Here is a 15,778-nt window from a genome sequence, read left to right as displayed (position 1 = left end):
TGTCTGTCTCACACAGTTTATTTAACAATAGGTAATAAGAAATCAAATTTAACAGTCTATACAGTGATCCAAAGTTCATATTTATAAGTAATCAACTTTAATTGCATGATTTACAACAGTTGAGGGTTTTTGCTCTCTATTTTCAAGTTTTATAGAAAGTGTGTGTGTGTGTGTGTGTGTGTGTGTGAGTGGGGTAGGGTAAGGAGGAAGAAAGCAAGCAAAGAAGAAACCCCCAGGGACATTTTGCATGTTAAAATCATCCCACCGGAATCGTTTCTTACCCTCTTTTTAATTTTTTTCCTTTGTTAGATGTAAAAATAACGAAAAAAATTCTTTCAAGAAACAGAAACCACAATATATAATACATCAATTTGGCAGCTGCCCCTGTATATTTTTGAAAAAGTCATTTTTCTCTCTACATGTACAAATTATTTTAATACTTGAAGTTTTACGCTCAGACTTACTTACAGAATAGAAAATTTTCTGGAGCACAAAAGTTGACTTGAGGGGAAGAAAGGCAGTTTTTTTTTTTTTTTTTTAAACATTTTTTAAAAGAATGAACATCTTTGCACCCAGAGAAAAAAAACTGGTATTTTAATATATATTTATATATATTTATATATATATAGAATGTAATTTTAAAGTAACATTAACCCCTTTTGTCCTCTGGTTTTAGAAATGTTTTAACTCTTCCATAAAGTGAGGAAAATAGGGAAAAATGTCAACCATCTGCACCAGTAAATAATAACTATTAATATTACATATGTTCATTAATTTAAAAAAAATAATAAAACCTATTGGAGGTGCAAGGCAGGAGCATATTGTTTGGCTTCACAGGCCTCAGCCTCCTCCCAGTGCACACTTGAACCACACACACAAAGGGGAAGAAAGGCTGGTGGTAACCAGCCATAACAAAAATATATTCTTTGTATTCTATCCCTCAGGTTCATCTTGCATGTTTGCTTTAAACCACAAACAGCTACTGCACAGTTCTTATGTGTTCCAAGGAAAATTGTCCTTTAGGCTACGAAAGATTCAAAAAAATTGTTTTCAGTACAAAAAGTCTTGTTAAGAGAAAATAATTTTTTTGCTCCCAAAATACTACAAGGTGTCTCTAGTGTATGTCTAGTGTACTCTGTGAGAGGTTTGAATTCAAGTCTGAGTTATCGGTGCTGAGTCCCAGGTCCGTGGCGCTTGCACCATGGAGGTTTGCCATGCCTGGATTGCTAGCAAGCTGAGAAAGCATTGAATTCTGGTCCGGGCTGGCAAAATGCCCTTGTTCCATGGGGTTGGCCTGGGCAGCTACCAGTCCAGGATGTGGGGAACTTGTCTGTGGGGAAACGTGGTGTGGAGAAGGCTGAGGCTGCATCCTTGGGGAAGGGCTGGAGTGCGGGGGCTGGGACTGTGGCCGTGGAGAAGGGACAGGCTGGGGAGAGCGCACTTGATTGGAGAGAGAATTAGGGATCTGCTGGCCTTGTAGGTGTGGGGACTGGGCCTGATTTGGGAGCATATGCTGCTGGGGGCTCATGGGGTTGGGCTGAACAGGGGACCCCATCTGTTGCTGAAGGAGTCGCTGCTGATAGGCCTGTAGACTGGCACCTGCCTCTGCTCCCAAGGCCTGGGGAAGCTGGCCTATCTGTCCCATATTTCCTTGTTGCATGTGATGCTGCATCCGCTGCTGCTGCTGTGGTGGGTAGCCAACTCCTTGGGGTTGCTGGAACTGGTTATGGTTGGCCATTCCAGGGCCTATTCCTGGCCCTGCTCCCTGTTGCTGCTGCTGTTGCATCATTTGCTGTCGTCTCAAGATGTCTCGGAATTGTGAAGGCATGGTGTTGTGGTTCATGTTCATCTGCTGAGCCTGGGGGCTCATCCCTCCCATGGGTGGCTGGAGTTGCTGCTGTGGTTGCTGCTGGGGCAGGCCAGCCCTCTGAACGCCCGCCTGCATTGGATTCATGTTCTGCATGGCTGGATTGGAGTGGACCCCCTGCTGACCTGGCATGGTAGGTGGCTGCAGCCCTGGCTGCCCCTGGGGCATGCCAGGCTGCCCAGGGATGGGTTGTGGATTAGAGTTGGCATACTTGGCAGCCCGCTGCTTGATGAATGCAGCCAACAGCTGGGGGTTGGCGTGAAGGATACTAAGCACCTGTTGCTGCTGCAGGGGAGAGCTGGGAGACCTGAGAGTCCGCAAAAGGTTTTGTAAGGCTTGTTGAGACACAGTGCCTGGTTTGAGTGGGCTGACACCTACCTGGCCCAATCCTGGTTGTGGAGCCATGTTCAAAGGTTGACCATGCTGGGCCACTGACATCATGGCTGGCCTTGGCATCCCAGACTGTAGTTGCTGGGGCTGAGGCAATCCTCCTTGGCTCCAGGGTGGCTGCTGCTGCATCCCTGTCGGTCCCATCCCTGGCTCCAAATGCCCACTGGGACCTCTGGTCATGGGAGGTGGGTTCATACCCATGGGGGCCATGGGAGTCATCGGGGGCATCTGGTGTTGGATTGGCCTTTGAAAAATTTGCACGTGGGCCATCTGGCGCTGCGTCTCCGCTGCTCTCTGAATCTGCATTGCCATTTCCACTGCTGCAGGTGGGGGCCCTGGAAGGGGTGGCTGAGCAGTCTGAGGAGGGGTTGGAGGAGTCACCTGGCCTGCTGCCTTACCCTGGGACACAGGGCCAGCAGCTTGAGTCCTGGGCAAGTAAGGTGGCATGCTATTGGGAGGGGTAGGCTGAGGCTGAGAAGTGGGCTGGGGCGTCTGCGGGGTGGTTGGCTGTTGGCCAGTTGGTGTTGTTGGAGTGGCAGGAGTGGGCGAAGGGAGGCCCTGTTGCTGCCCAACCACACCAGTCCGCTGCATGCTGGCCATCCTCCTGCGAAGCATTTGGGCCTGCTGTAGTCGGTGCTGCAGCTGTTGCTGCCGGAGCTTCTGCTTGATGTTTAGGCAGAACGGCACCGGGCATTTGTTCTCCTGGCAGTGCTTGGCATGGTAGCAGCAGAGGGCAATGAGCTGCTTGCAGATGGGGCACCCGCCATTGGTTTTCCGTTTGCAACCCTTGGTATGCTGCACAACCCGCTTCATCTTCTGGCAGGATGGCAGTGAGCAATTGGCATTCCGACACTGGCAAGCATGGACCAGAGACTGGATGCAGCGCTGGATACTCAGGCGGCGAGAATCGCCTGGGCTCTGGGTGGCTGCAGCCTGCTGGTTGTTGCTCTCATCATCTAAGCCAAGGCCTAGTTTCTCCATTTTGTGGTCATGGTTTTTAGTGTTATAGCAGGTGATACACAAGTCATAATCCTAGGGAAAAAACAGGAGGTGCAGGTAAACTCTCCAAGATTTAAGTCATTCAAAAGTATTTTAGATATTGTTTGGGCTAGAAAAGCCCCTTTCGTAGAACAAAAACTAGCCTCTTCAGCTCTGCCCCTCAAACACGAGGCCAAGCCCCTAGCATCCCACAGGCCTCTATAAAATACGTGGCTGCATGGCCCCTCAGAACAACCCTGCAGAGCTCACCTCCTCCTTCCCACAACCCGGTGCCTACCTCACAGACAGTACAGTGCCAGCGTGTCTCCACATGGTGCTTGCATTCATTGCAGGTGTAGACAAAGCGGTCCTGGCTCTGCGTGTGCAGCTCCACCAGCATGCACATGGTGGACCACTGGGCTCTTCGGAGTGAAGAGAACTCCAGGTGCTTGTCCCTTGCCAGCGTGAGAAATGCATCCCGACCATCCATCAGATCGCAGGGGATGAGAGGGTCAGGATCAACAATGGGAGGCAGGGAGTTGGCAGCAGGGCCAGCAATGAGGCGGATCACAAAGAAGACCTGAAAAACAGACAGTCTCTTTTTTTGAGACAGGGCCTCGCTCTGTCACCCAGGCTGGAATGCAGTGGCGTGATCTTGGCTCACTACAACCTCTGCCTCCTGGGCTCAAGCAATTATCCCACCATAGCCTCCTGAATAGCTGAGACCACAGGCCCACACCACCACACCTGGCTAATTTCTGCATTTTTTTGTAGAGACGAGGCTTCGCCATGTTGCCCAGGCTGGTCTCAAACTCCTAAGCTCAAGTGATCTGCCTGCCTCAGCCTCCCAGAGTGCTGGGATTACAGGTGTGAGCAGGTACAGCAGGCTGAGCACCAATGAGACTGGTGAATGCTGAGTTAGTTTCACCACCATATGCCTCCTGTTCCTTTTCCTGCTTTACCTCTTTGGTCTCTTGAGACTGACTATAAATAGAACTGAAATGCACATCCCGTGATTTTTTTCTCCTTCATTCAGTAACTCCTTCAGAGTAACAATGGTCTGGGTGAGGTATAGCACCATGCACAGTGGACATTTTGCCTCAAGGCAGTCTACTTTAAGATGCAATCCATGGTTTAACCTCAATCTAATTACAACAAACCAGACAAATCCAAATATGGAGACAGTATGAAAAACAACTGGCCTGGACTCATGAAGGTCCCCTATGCAACTTTCGTGTGTAACTTTTCCTACAGGTTTGGAAGGGAATGGAATGGATAAAAAATCTTAGTCTTTGTTGACAAAGCAATAAAATTCTTGTTCATTGAAGTTTGAAAAAACTTGTAACAACCATCAATTCTCATAACCATTAGTGTAAAAGGTATAAAAAGCTGGTATTACGTATGTATTTGACATTAATTAGTATATAACTATAAACACCTATTAAAGTAATAAAATGTAAAACATCCCCTTAAGAAATTAGGAACTTGTGAGAAACTGCTGTACTGATAACAGATTATTCAACATCTGTGCACACTGGCAGCCACACTCACAGTGTCTCTGGCCAGCAATGTTCGCTGCTTCTGTCACCCTACAACCAGGCCAATACTTGGATTTACAACCTAAATTTAAACAGCCATGGAATGTGTCCACAATTTAAGTCAAACCTATTACAATATATTCTAAGGGCTTTTCCCAACTGCCTAGGATTCTGTGGCATTACTTACTGCTTGAAATAGCTAGTAACTATTAATTGTTAATAATCATTACCTAACGTATTAGAACTCAGGAATCCTTCCATTTCACTAGCATGGCTGAGATAATGGTTATTACCATTATTACATCGTAGCCCATTATTCTAGGCTAACAAAAAAGGGGTGGTGATGGGGGGAGCAGTGGGGGAAAAGATAATTTGAACACCTATGTACCTAGGTCACCATGATAACATCATTATAACAAATTCCTCTCTAAAAAAGATTTTGTTAACTTTCTCTCCCAAAGAGACTGGTTAACCAATTTTTAGGTACGGAATTACAACCTGAAATCAAGCCTTCATTTCCCTCTCAACTTAATTACCACTTCCTATAAGAACTTGATTATATGTCAGAACCGAGATAGTAAAATGAGGAGTCTGACTGAACAATCGAGATTACTACCATTGGACAAACCCTGAGAGGAATTACTCTTCAATTCTCCTGGCTTTCGTTATCAATTATATGATATTAAAGAGAGAGAGAAAAAAAAAAACCTTACCCAGTTATTTTCCCAAATGACTGTAAGAACAACTAAACAATGTAAATGATGAAATAACTCAAAAAGTTTTGAGAAGGGGGTTGTAAGTCCATATGTGGAAGTTTAACTTTTCTCCAATTCTATTTACTAATTCACTTTCAGAAAGGTTAAATCTTTTTATTTTTTGAAACAGAGTCTTGTTCTGTCACCCAGGCTGTAAGTGCACTGCAACCTCTGCCTCCCAGGTTCAAGTGATCCTCCCACCCCAGCATCCCAAGGATTACAGGTGTGTGCCACCACGCCAGGCTAATTTTTGTATTTTTAGTAGAGACGGAGTTTCGGTTTGCCATGTTGGCCAGGCTGGTCTCCAACTCCTGACCTCAAGTGATCCGCCTGCCTCAACCTCCAAAGTGCTGGGATTATAGTCATGAGCCACCACGCCCAGCGAACAGTCAGTGTTTTTATTCATTTCTTATTTCTTTTTCTGAGGCGGAGTTTGGCTCTTGTTGCCCAGGCTGGAGTGCAATGGGGTGACCTCGGCTCACTGCAATCTCCGCTTCTCAGGTTCAAGCAATTCTCCTGCCTCAGCCTCCTGAGTAGCTGGGATTACAGGCATGTGCCACCATGCCCAGCTGATTTTGTATTTTTAGTAGAGCAGGGTTTCACCATGTTGGTCAGGCTGGTCTTGAACTCCTGACCTCAGGTGATCCACCCGCCTTGGCCTCCCAAAGTGCTGGGATTACAGGTGTGAGCCACCATGCCTGGCCAGAAATCTTGCCGTTTTCCCCCAACTCTGGGTGGCTGCATCTTACCTCTTTATGCTTCTCCATGGTGGCATATAGTTTCTGTGAGAGGTCGTTAGATACATTGGGCATCCCGGGTTTCTTCTTGTTGCCCCTACTCAGGCTGCTCTTATTTTTGCTGGTTTTCTTATTATTCTTCTTTTTAGCATTTTTGCTGTCTCCCTTGGTCACCTGCAGAGTAGCACAAAGGAGACAAGAAAATAAGGTTTTTGTTAAGTAATTTGGGAATAGCACAGAATATCTCCCTTCTTTGGAACTAGATATCATAATCTTATGCCTGTAACTTATTTTACTAGCTGTTCTCTTCACTTATTCTTTCTCCTTAAAGTTGTTATTTGACCTAATTTTCTCCCAGTGATCTTTAAGGCAATGGCAGCCCTTTAGCTTTTTGCCTAGAAGAGGCCACAGAATGTGCAGACCCTGTAGATTGATTGAATGTATCCCAGATTGGGGCTAGGGAACAAGGAAGGGGTGGCACTTTGGGGTAGTGAAGAGTGTATCAAAGTGGGGAGCCAGAAGACCTTGGTTTTATTTCCTTCCACTCATATTCTAAAATGTTATGAGCCTACAAATACTAAATGACAAGGCTGTAAGAGTTTGTTAACAGACTATTTAAGGGTGCCTTTTGTTAAGTTAAATTCAATGGAGGTAATTCGAGATATGCTATGGGGAAATAACTGGTGAGGTTACTAAGCCAGGCTTAGTAACTTAAATTCTGGCTCAGGCCTATTTTGTATAGCTAAGAATGGTTTTTTACATTTAAAAAGAGTGTGTTTTTAAAAGACAGAAAATATGCCAGAGATATGTGACCCACAAGGCCTATAATATTCATAACCTACTCCTTCAGATAAGTAATCTTCTATCAGTTTTTCAGGATTTCCTTCAGTTTCTTTTATCATTTCACATTACTCAAAGTCTGAGATGCCATTTTAAAAGGGGCTCTGATGCTTTAAAAGTTTAATACCACTGAAACAGAACCCTAATAACCTCTCTAAGCCAACATTTCTTGTCCAACTTAAAGAGCTCTTTTACACCTGAAAGCTTTAAAACCCAACTTAAAGTTTAAGTGCACTTCTGGATTAAATATTAGAATCATGATAGAAGTTTCAAAGGAAACTCAATGCCCTTACATCTGTGCTTTCATTGCTGGTGTTTTCCTCTCGTTTTCTCTCTTCTTCCTCCTGTTCCAGTTCCTTAATGCTTTCTTCCAGAACATTGGGCCAGAAATCACCCTCGAAGTAAGGCAATTCCTTTGCACTTGTTAATCTATCTTCAGTAGCTTGTTTAAAAATATCCTGTGAAAACATGCATGTACCTATAGGAATTTCTATGTTCTTTTAAAGCATTGATTATACAGAATAATCATGGCTGACAAGAAACATGAAAGCTTAAAATGTCTTGAAAGCTGGCAGAGACTTTATACCTAAGCCGTAAGCCAGGGAGTATTTAGAAAAATAAACAGTGAAAAGGCCTGGCCTAAAGTCAATATTTCCGGTTTTCTATTTCTTCTACCCACAAAAACAGGGAGCTTATCTGCCTTTATATAACCAAGTGGCAATTATCCTGCCAGGATCAACGTCAGGGTGGTAAGCACCATCATGCATGCCATGGCTCCTACCACTCCTTATCACAGAATATGTGGTATGAAGCATGCCCTCCTCACACCCATCCTTGGAATTTCAGCAGCTTTTACTGACAGCTTTGTTCAAAATGACCAAAACTACAAATACTGGAAATAGTATCTGCTGCAGAATGATTTGCTGGGCTGCTTAGGAAAACTTCTTTATTTAGTTGAACTACTAAATTGAGGAAGAGAAGTCTGTATCATGAGACAACCTATATTTATGAATAACATAATACTGTTAATTAAGAATATATTTTTGGCCAGGTGCAGTGACTCACACCTGTAATCCCAGCACTTTGGGAGGCCGAGGCAGGTGGATCACCTGAGGTCGGGAGTTCGAGACCAGCCTGACCAATGTGGAGAAACCCCGTCTCTACTAAAAATAGAAAAAATTAGCCTGGCTTGGTGGTGCATGCCTGTAATCCCAGCTACTCGGGAGGCTGAGGTAGGACAATCACTTGAACCCAGGAGACTGCACCATTGCACTCCAGCCTGAAACTCCGTCCAAAAAAAAAAAGGGAGAATATATTTTTGGCTGGGTGATGTGGCTCATGCCTATAATCCTAGCACTTTGGGAGGCTGAGGTGGGCAGATCACCTGAGCTCAGGAGTTTGAGACCAGCCTGGGCAACATGGTGAAATCCTGTCTCTACAAAAAATATACAAAAATTAGCTAGCTCTCGTAGTGTGCACCTAGTCCCAGCAACTCAGGAAGCTGAGATGGGAGGATGGCTTGAGCCTGGGAGGCACAGGTTGCAATGAGCGGGTATCATGCCACTGCACCCTAGCCTGGGTGACAGAGAGTGACCCTTTCTGAAAACAAAACACCCACACCCCTAAAACCCTAACCAACCCAAACCAAACCAACAAAAAACCAAAACAAAAAGATATATTTTAAGGCCGGGCACAGTGGCTCATGCCTGTAATCCCAGCACTTTGGAATGCTTGAGGCCAAGAGTTCAAGTCCAGCCTGGGCAGCATGGCGATACCCCAACTCTATCCCCACCCTCCCCCCAAAAATAAATAAAACAAAATTTTGGTTACATGTTTAAAACAGGGATTTCTTGATCTACTGCTCTTCAAAACCTGGTTTTTCTTATATTGAAAAATTTTGAATATACAAAATAAAAGCAATCAAATTAGCATTTTTAGGAATTACATGCAAGAGGTAGAACAAGCAAGACTTTTGTTTAAAAAAAAAAAAAAAGTTAAGGCTGGGCACGGTGGCTCATGCCTGTAATTCCAGCACTTTGGGAGGCCGAGGCAGGCGGATCACAAGGTCAGGAGATCGAGACCATCCTGGCTAATATGATGAAACCCCGTCTCTACTAAAAATACAAAAAAATTTAGCCGGGCGTGATGGCAGGAGCCTGTAGTCTCAGCTACTCAGGAGGCCGAGGCAGGAGAATGGCATGAACCCGGGAGGTGGAGCTTGAAGTGAGCCAAAATCGTGTCACTGCACTCCAGCCTGGGTGACAGAGCGAGACTCCGTCTCAAAAAAAAAAAAAAAAAAAAAAAGTTAAATGACAGAATAAAGAGCAGCAACATTAGTGCATTTCCAGATCTATTGTCAGCACCTGGCCCCTATGTCCCAACTGACCTTGTAGTCATGGACAATACGCTCTGATACAGCCTTGTCAAGCATTTTTTTGTACCATTCCTGCAGTCGCTTGGGCTTAGGTATCTTCTGGTCAGGAGGATGGCAATGGAAGATATAATCATCTCCCTCACTTGGTGGACATGCCCAAATATGCCCTGTTGTGTAACTAACAATACAAAGAGAAAGAACATTAAGGAAAAGAGATAATCTATTCTAGAAGGCTACATTTTAAACCACAAGGTGGAGTTGATATAGATACCAATAATTTTTCCCAAGATAACACAGTGTATATATAACCCAGAATGAGATTAACATTGTGAGGCCAAAATTAGGCATAACTCACAGTAGTAACAATGGATCTCATATTGCCTACTTATTTTTGGAGGCCATGGTGGGATGTTGCGAATCTCAGCCACGAAGTGGATGACTTAGCCCTGGATCCAAAAACCCTAAGTTTGCATGTTAAGACCAAATGAAGATTACACTGCAAAGGAAAATGGACCCATTTAACAAGAGCTAAATTAAAAGGCACACTGTTCAGAGAAACAGACTTCAAGATGAGGGAGTGAATGTTTCCAATGACATACATACTCTAAAGGTAAGAAGTATCTCCAGAACTGTTTTTGGTCTTCATACCCAGGTTGTAAAAGGATCAAATGCAGTTAAAATTCTGCCCTCAAATGAGGGGCACAAATCAAACTTCAAAGCAAAGTGGACCCAATGGCTTAGCTTACAAACAAAACTAATGTTGGATGGGTGAAACTAGGGCCAACATATCCATTTCTCTCTACTGACAACATTAACTTCAAAGGGGCTCCAACAAAGTTAAGAGAATTGTTACGTAAGAACTAAAATGGGGAAAAAAAGGCCAAGAGTTATATATTTGCATATTTAACCTATATCTCACCAGAATGCCATGCTAGTTAAAGAAAAAAAGCCATTATCAAAATATGCTTACCCTAATTTCTTGACATATTCTAAATATCCAATTAGGATTTCATGATAGACTGCAGTCCTCAAGCATTTAGGACGGAAGAAATGAACACTATCGAGGTAAGATATGTATACTCTCCTATACAAAATGAAGAGAAATGAAGAGAAAAAAAAAAGTCAGGTCACATAATGAGTTCTTTACTCCATGTGCCTAATAACACCCTCTCACTCTCCCAGGCTCTTTGCTCACATCGTTATTTGTGAAGCTCATCACAGGCAGGTAGGCGACTCCGCCGTGAACCCTTCAGGGAAGTTCAGTGAGCCTGTGGTTTCCTTCTATTTGTAATAACTAGCAGTGCCTGGCACATACAGATCAATCAGTATTTGGTGATCTCTATACATTTTTATTATTGCCTTTATACTATTTTTGGAGAAAAGAAATTCCCACCCGATTTGTATGATATATTTTCACATAGCTACTTAATCCAGATTTAAGCTCATTTTCTGAAGAGTAGTACGTTTGTTTTCAAATTCCAATTTCAGGTTGCTATTCATATCCTTTATTACTATGACCACAGAAGAGCAGTATTGAGCAGTTATTTTGTTTGGGGGTTTGCTTTTTAATCTGTTTCACTTTAAAATTATTGGACACTTGAGATTTTGCATTTCCAAACCAAACACACTAAACATTTTCTTGCCTGTTATGCTTTTCCACCTATTATAAGTTGGAACTCCCACACAAATCCGGAGCTAGCCACTGTGAGCTAGTCATACCTCTGGTTGGGTGGAGGGCAGTCAGAGCCATACTCTTGAACATGCATGCCAAAGAAGCACAGGTCAACACCATCAATTTCTTCAAAGGCAAAGAGGGCTTTGGTTCGGTATGGAAAGGATTCTGCCATCTCTCCACTGTCCACAAACCTATACAATTGAGATGGTGGGGGAACCACAACATAACTCATTCAGATTGGAATCACCAATAGTAACCATGTATGAGCAATTTTGGATCCACGAGGAGAAGAAAAGTGAAATGACTAGATACCTTGCTTTCATGCCTGGTTTTACTTCCACGGTTTTGTCAGAAGCATGAACTACTCTAACAGTGACCTCTCCTGACTCAGGGTGATTCTGTCGCCTCAGAAAGTCATTCACACGATTCTCTAGAAAGGTGCCAAGTCTGGTAGATGGCAACCCTAGGAATGTAAAAGTTAAAAGTTACTGAGGTGCAAATTTACTGTTGTTAGTCTTAAGGTTCAACCTCAAATCTCATTTGTACTTTTTTCAATACAAACAGGATAACTTGGTGAAATTTTAAAAAATCATAGCAAAGTAGTCACTACTTTGCAGATTTACATGTCATATTAGTGCAGGGAACATGCTAATCTTCATATCATTCTAATTTTAATACATGTGCTATTAAAGCAGACACAGTACTCAATAATTTCTAAATATCATTTTCCCCAACTTTTCATTTTGAAAAATTTCAAATTTTGGAAGAGTTTATAAAAATACAGAACAGGGGCCGGGTGCGGTAGCTCATGCCTGTAATCCCAGCACTTTGGGAGGCTGAGGTGGGCGGATCACCTGAGGTCAGGAGTTCGAGACCAGCCTGGCCAACATGCTGAAACCCCGTCTCTACTAAAAATACAAAAATTAGCCAGGCATGGTGGCGCACGCCTGTAATTCCAGCTACTTGGGAGGCTGAGGCACGAGAATCGCTTGAACCCGGGAGGCAGAGGCTGCAGTGAGCTGAGACTGCGCCACTATGGGCGACAGCGAGACTCTGTCTCAAAAACAAACAAACAAACAAAAAAAACCCACAAAAAAACAAAAACAAACAAATAGAACAATGGCCAGGAAACAAGGCTCACACCCATAATCCTAATCCTTGTACTTTGGGAGGCTGAGGTGGGAGGATTGCTTGAATCCAGGAGTTCAAGATCAGCCTGGACAACACAGTGAAACCTTGTTTCCAAAAAACAAAAACAAAACCCAACCAACCAAACATTATATATATATATACACAAATATATAAACAATGAACATCTCTATGTACTTTGCCTAGATTGCAGTAATATTTTAAAGTAACAAAGGTTGAGCATTTTGAGAAACCTTACAAGAATCAAAATAATCTGTAGATCAGTAAAACACCCCAAAACTAAATCAAATACTACATTTAGATTATTAGTGTTAATTACTTACATGATAAAATTTTTGACATCCTCCTGGCACAGTAGAAAACAATCACATAAGGCCAAAAGGTAGCCCATATAAATGGTGTGAACTGAGGGGTTGGGCATGGTGGTTCATGCCTGTAATCCCAGTACTTTGGGAGGCCAAGGTGGGTGGATCACCTGTGATCAGGAGTTTGAGATCAGCCTGGCCAACACGGCAAAACGCCATCTCTAATAAATTACAAAAATTAGCTGGGTGTGGAGGCACATGCCTGTAGTCCCAGCTACACTGGAGACTAAGACAGAAAAATCACATGAACCTGGGAGGCGGAGGTTGCAGTGAGCTGAGATCGTGCCACTGCACTGTGCAGCCTGGGGACAGAGTGAGACTCTCAAAAAATAAAATAAAAAATAATAAAAAAACAAACTGAGGGATGGCAATTCCGGCCAATCATTTCCACACCTTATCCTTTATGAAATGCCCCAAATAGGGAAAAATATAGGAATAGGAAAAACACGTATCTTGTGCATTCTACAAATCCATTCCTTGGAAATTTTTTTCTTTGGTCTAATAAATTTCACACCAAAAAATATATTACAGATCAACTATAAGGAGATTATAGAATTATTTTATTTTTACTCTATTACTGTGATTAAAAACAAAGTAATTCACTTTGGATGGTTTCTTATCTAGGCTTCAGATAAGTTTTGCCAAAATTTACCTTTAAGAATAAAACTTACTTTTAGCAGAAAACTTATTTTCTTTCCTAGTTCGTGCACTTTTCTTTAAACAGCCGTCACAGACGAATCTAAATGTAAACCAAAACTTTGCTTACACAACTTAGATAAACCGTTGAATTTATACTAACAAAAAGTTAAAATTCAAAAGACAATCTAGCGGAAGTATTTCTAAATTTCTAATGAAGAGTTAATAAAACTAATACACAAAGAGCTTTTAGAAATCAGTAAGAACAAAAAAGATAATTGAAAAACAAGCAACAGACATGAAGAAACATGAAGGGCATATAAATTGGTTTACACAGGAAAAGATGATCAAGGATTACAAATCAAGATAGGTTTTGCTAATGTGATTGGGGAGAAGAATCCTAAGAGGTGACATTTCCTATATGCTACTAGTTGGAAAGTACATTTTGAGAGTAGAACCAATAGATTCAGTTACTGCAAATGCACATGATATTTGTCTCCTAAGTAGTTTCTTGTATAAACTTGTTCACCAACCAAGTAAATAAATGGATTATAGTATGTTACAGAATACTATGCATCCATTAAAAATGCAGCAGACATAAATAAGTGTCTATGACCAGCCAGGCGTGGTGGCTCCCGCCTGTAATCCCAGTACTTTGGGAGGTCGAGGTGGGTGGATCTTTTGAGGTCAGGAGTTCAAGACCACCCTGACCAACATAATGAAACCCTGTCTCTAGTAAAAATACAAGAATTGGTCAGACATGGTGGTATGTGCCTGTAATCCCAGCTACTCGAGAGGCTGAGGCAGGAGAGGCTGAGGCAGGAGAATTGCCTGAACCCAGGAGGTGGAGGTTGCAGTGAGCTGAGATCACACCACTGCACTCCAGCCTGGGTGATGAAAGTGAGACTCAATTAAAAAAGTCTATGACTTATAACAAAATACAAAAATTAAAAATTAAATACACATAAATCAAGAAAATGTGCCGGGCGCAGTGGCTCATGCTGTAATCCCAGCACTTCGGGAGGCCGAGGTGGGTGGATCACCTGAGGTCGGGAGTTCAAGACCAGCCTGACCAATATGATGAAACCCTGTCTCTACCAAAATACAAAAATTAGCCGGGCATGGTGGCACACGCCTATAATCCCAGCTACTAGGGAGGCTGAGGCAGGAGAATCACTTGAACCTGTGAGGCAGAGGTTGCAGTGAGCCGAGATCGCGCCATTGCACTCCAGCCTGGGCAACAAGAGCGAAACTCCGTCTCAAAAAAAGAAAAAAAGAAAATGTATGATTGTATGTACAAAAGAGTGTTATTCCTGTAGTGAGGAATCTGGGTGGGAAGAGAGAAGCTGAGACCGTCGCTTTTTACTTTATAAACTGTCATACTATTCAAATTTTATAATGAACATAAATTACTTTTAAGAAAAAGCAAGCTTAACACAGTAATAACAGATTATTTTCATTCAGTTGACTGATCCTAAATTAGAAGAACCACAAGAAGTCTCTTAATCATTCTTACGAAATCTGGTAAGGAAAGCACTAAAAAGGCACACTTAAAAGACAAGTCACACTGAAAATAAAGTATCCACTAAACCATCACCTATTTTCCTTAGTGTTATTTTCTATGTGAAAATAACGGTGAAAAAAAGAAAAGTGAAATCTGTCAATTAGCCTGCCCTTTCCTGTAACCTCCAAATCAGGAACAACAATCAGCCCAAGAACAGAGCAGAAGACATGGAGATCCCATCTTAATGAGAGGCACTGGATGTCCCATATACCCCCTTCCTTTGGAACATGGCTGGGATTAGTTCCTCTTGTACAGAGCAATGGCCCCTCCCTTTTACTAGGCAATTACACTATGACTGCAGCCTTATAACTTGCTGTTCCTGCCCTAACCAAATGGTGACCCTTACCAGGGCCAGACCTATTCATGCCAGCAGCATGATCCTAGTTTCTAGATGCCTGAACAAAAGCATTTACTTTTTTCTGAGACAGAGTCTCACTCTGTCACCCAGGCTGGAGTGCAGTGGCATGATCTCAGCTCACTGCAACCTCCCCCTCACAGGTTCAAGTGATTCTCTTGCCTCAGCCTCCCTCCTGAGTAGCTGGATTACAGGCATGCACCACAAAGCCAGGCTAATTTTTGTATTTTCAGTAGACACGAGGTTTTGCCATGTTGGTCAGGCTGGTCTGGAACCCCTGTCCTCAGGTGATCCGCCCGCCTCGGCCTCCCAAAGTGCTGGGATTACAGGCGTGAGCCACCTCGCCTGGCCATAAATATTTACTTTTGATGTGTAATAACTACAATGTAATTTTAATAAACAATCCAGCAGAATAAAATATATTTATATGGCTAAGAAGAATGCATAAAAATAAGATAAAAATCTATTTTTGGATACTAGGTTACTTAATTTTTAAAAAGCGAACTATAATTATCGTGGCCAAACCCAAAGAAAACAATTTAAAGATAGTAACTT

At 42.8% G+C, this 15,778-nt stretch overlaps 1 protein-coding gene and 1 pseudogene across 4 annotated transcripts in view; both read right to left on the bottom strand.

Annotated features, from left to right (window-relative positions):
- The window catches only part of EP300 (E1A binding protein p300), a 90,518-nt gene continuing 74,740 nt past the window's right edge, over nt 1-15,778 (bottom strand). For all 4 annotated transcript variants that reach the window (XM_008967381.5, XM_003814620.6, XM_008967382.5 and 1 more), the window contains 9 exons: nt 13,340-13,407; nt 11,467-11,617; nt 11,199-11,345; nt 10,450-10,563; nt 9,492-9,657; nt 7,399-7,563; nt 6,278-6,439; nt 3,534-3,815; nt 1-3,289 (listed from right to left, as the gene is read on the bottom strand). In XM_008967381.5, the coding sequence (XP_008965629.1) occupies nt 1,115-3,289; nt 3,534-3,815; nt 6,278-6,439; nt 7,399-7,563; nt 9,492-9,657; nt 10,450-10,563; nt 11,199-11,345; nt 11,467-11,617; nt 13,340-13,407 (3,430 nt within the window). In that variant the 3' untranslated portion in view covers nt 1-1,114. The remainder of the gene's footprint in view (nt 3,290-3,533; nt 3,816-6,277; nt 6,440-7,398; nt 7,564-9,491; nt 9,658-10,449; nt 10,564-11,198; nt 11,346-11,466; nt 11,618-13,339; nt 13,408-15,778) is intronic.
- Nucleotides 11,750-11,849, bottom strand: LOC112438184 (U6 spliceosomal RNA; annotated as a pseudogene).

This window comes from Pan paniscus, chromosome 23 (assembly GCF_029289425.2).
Source record: "Pan paniscus chromosome 23, NHGRI_mPanPan1-v2.0_pri, whole genome shotgun sequence".
Classification (NCBI taxonomy): domain Eukaryota; kingdom Metazoa; phylum Chordata; class Mammalia; order Primates; family Hominidae; genus Pan; species Pan paniscus.
This window is presented reverse-complemented; position numbering and strand designations above follow the sequence as displayed.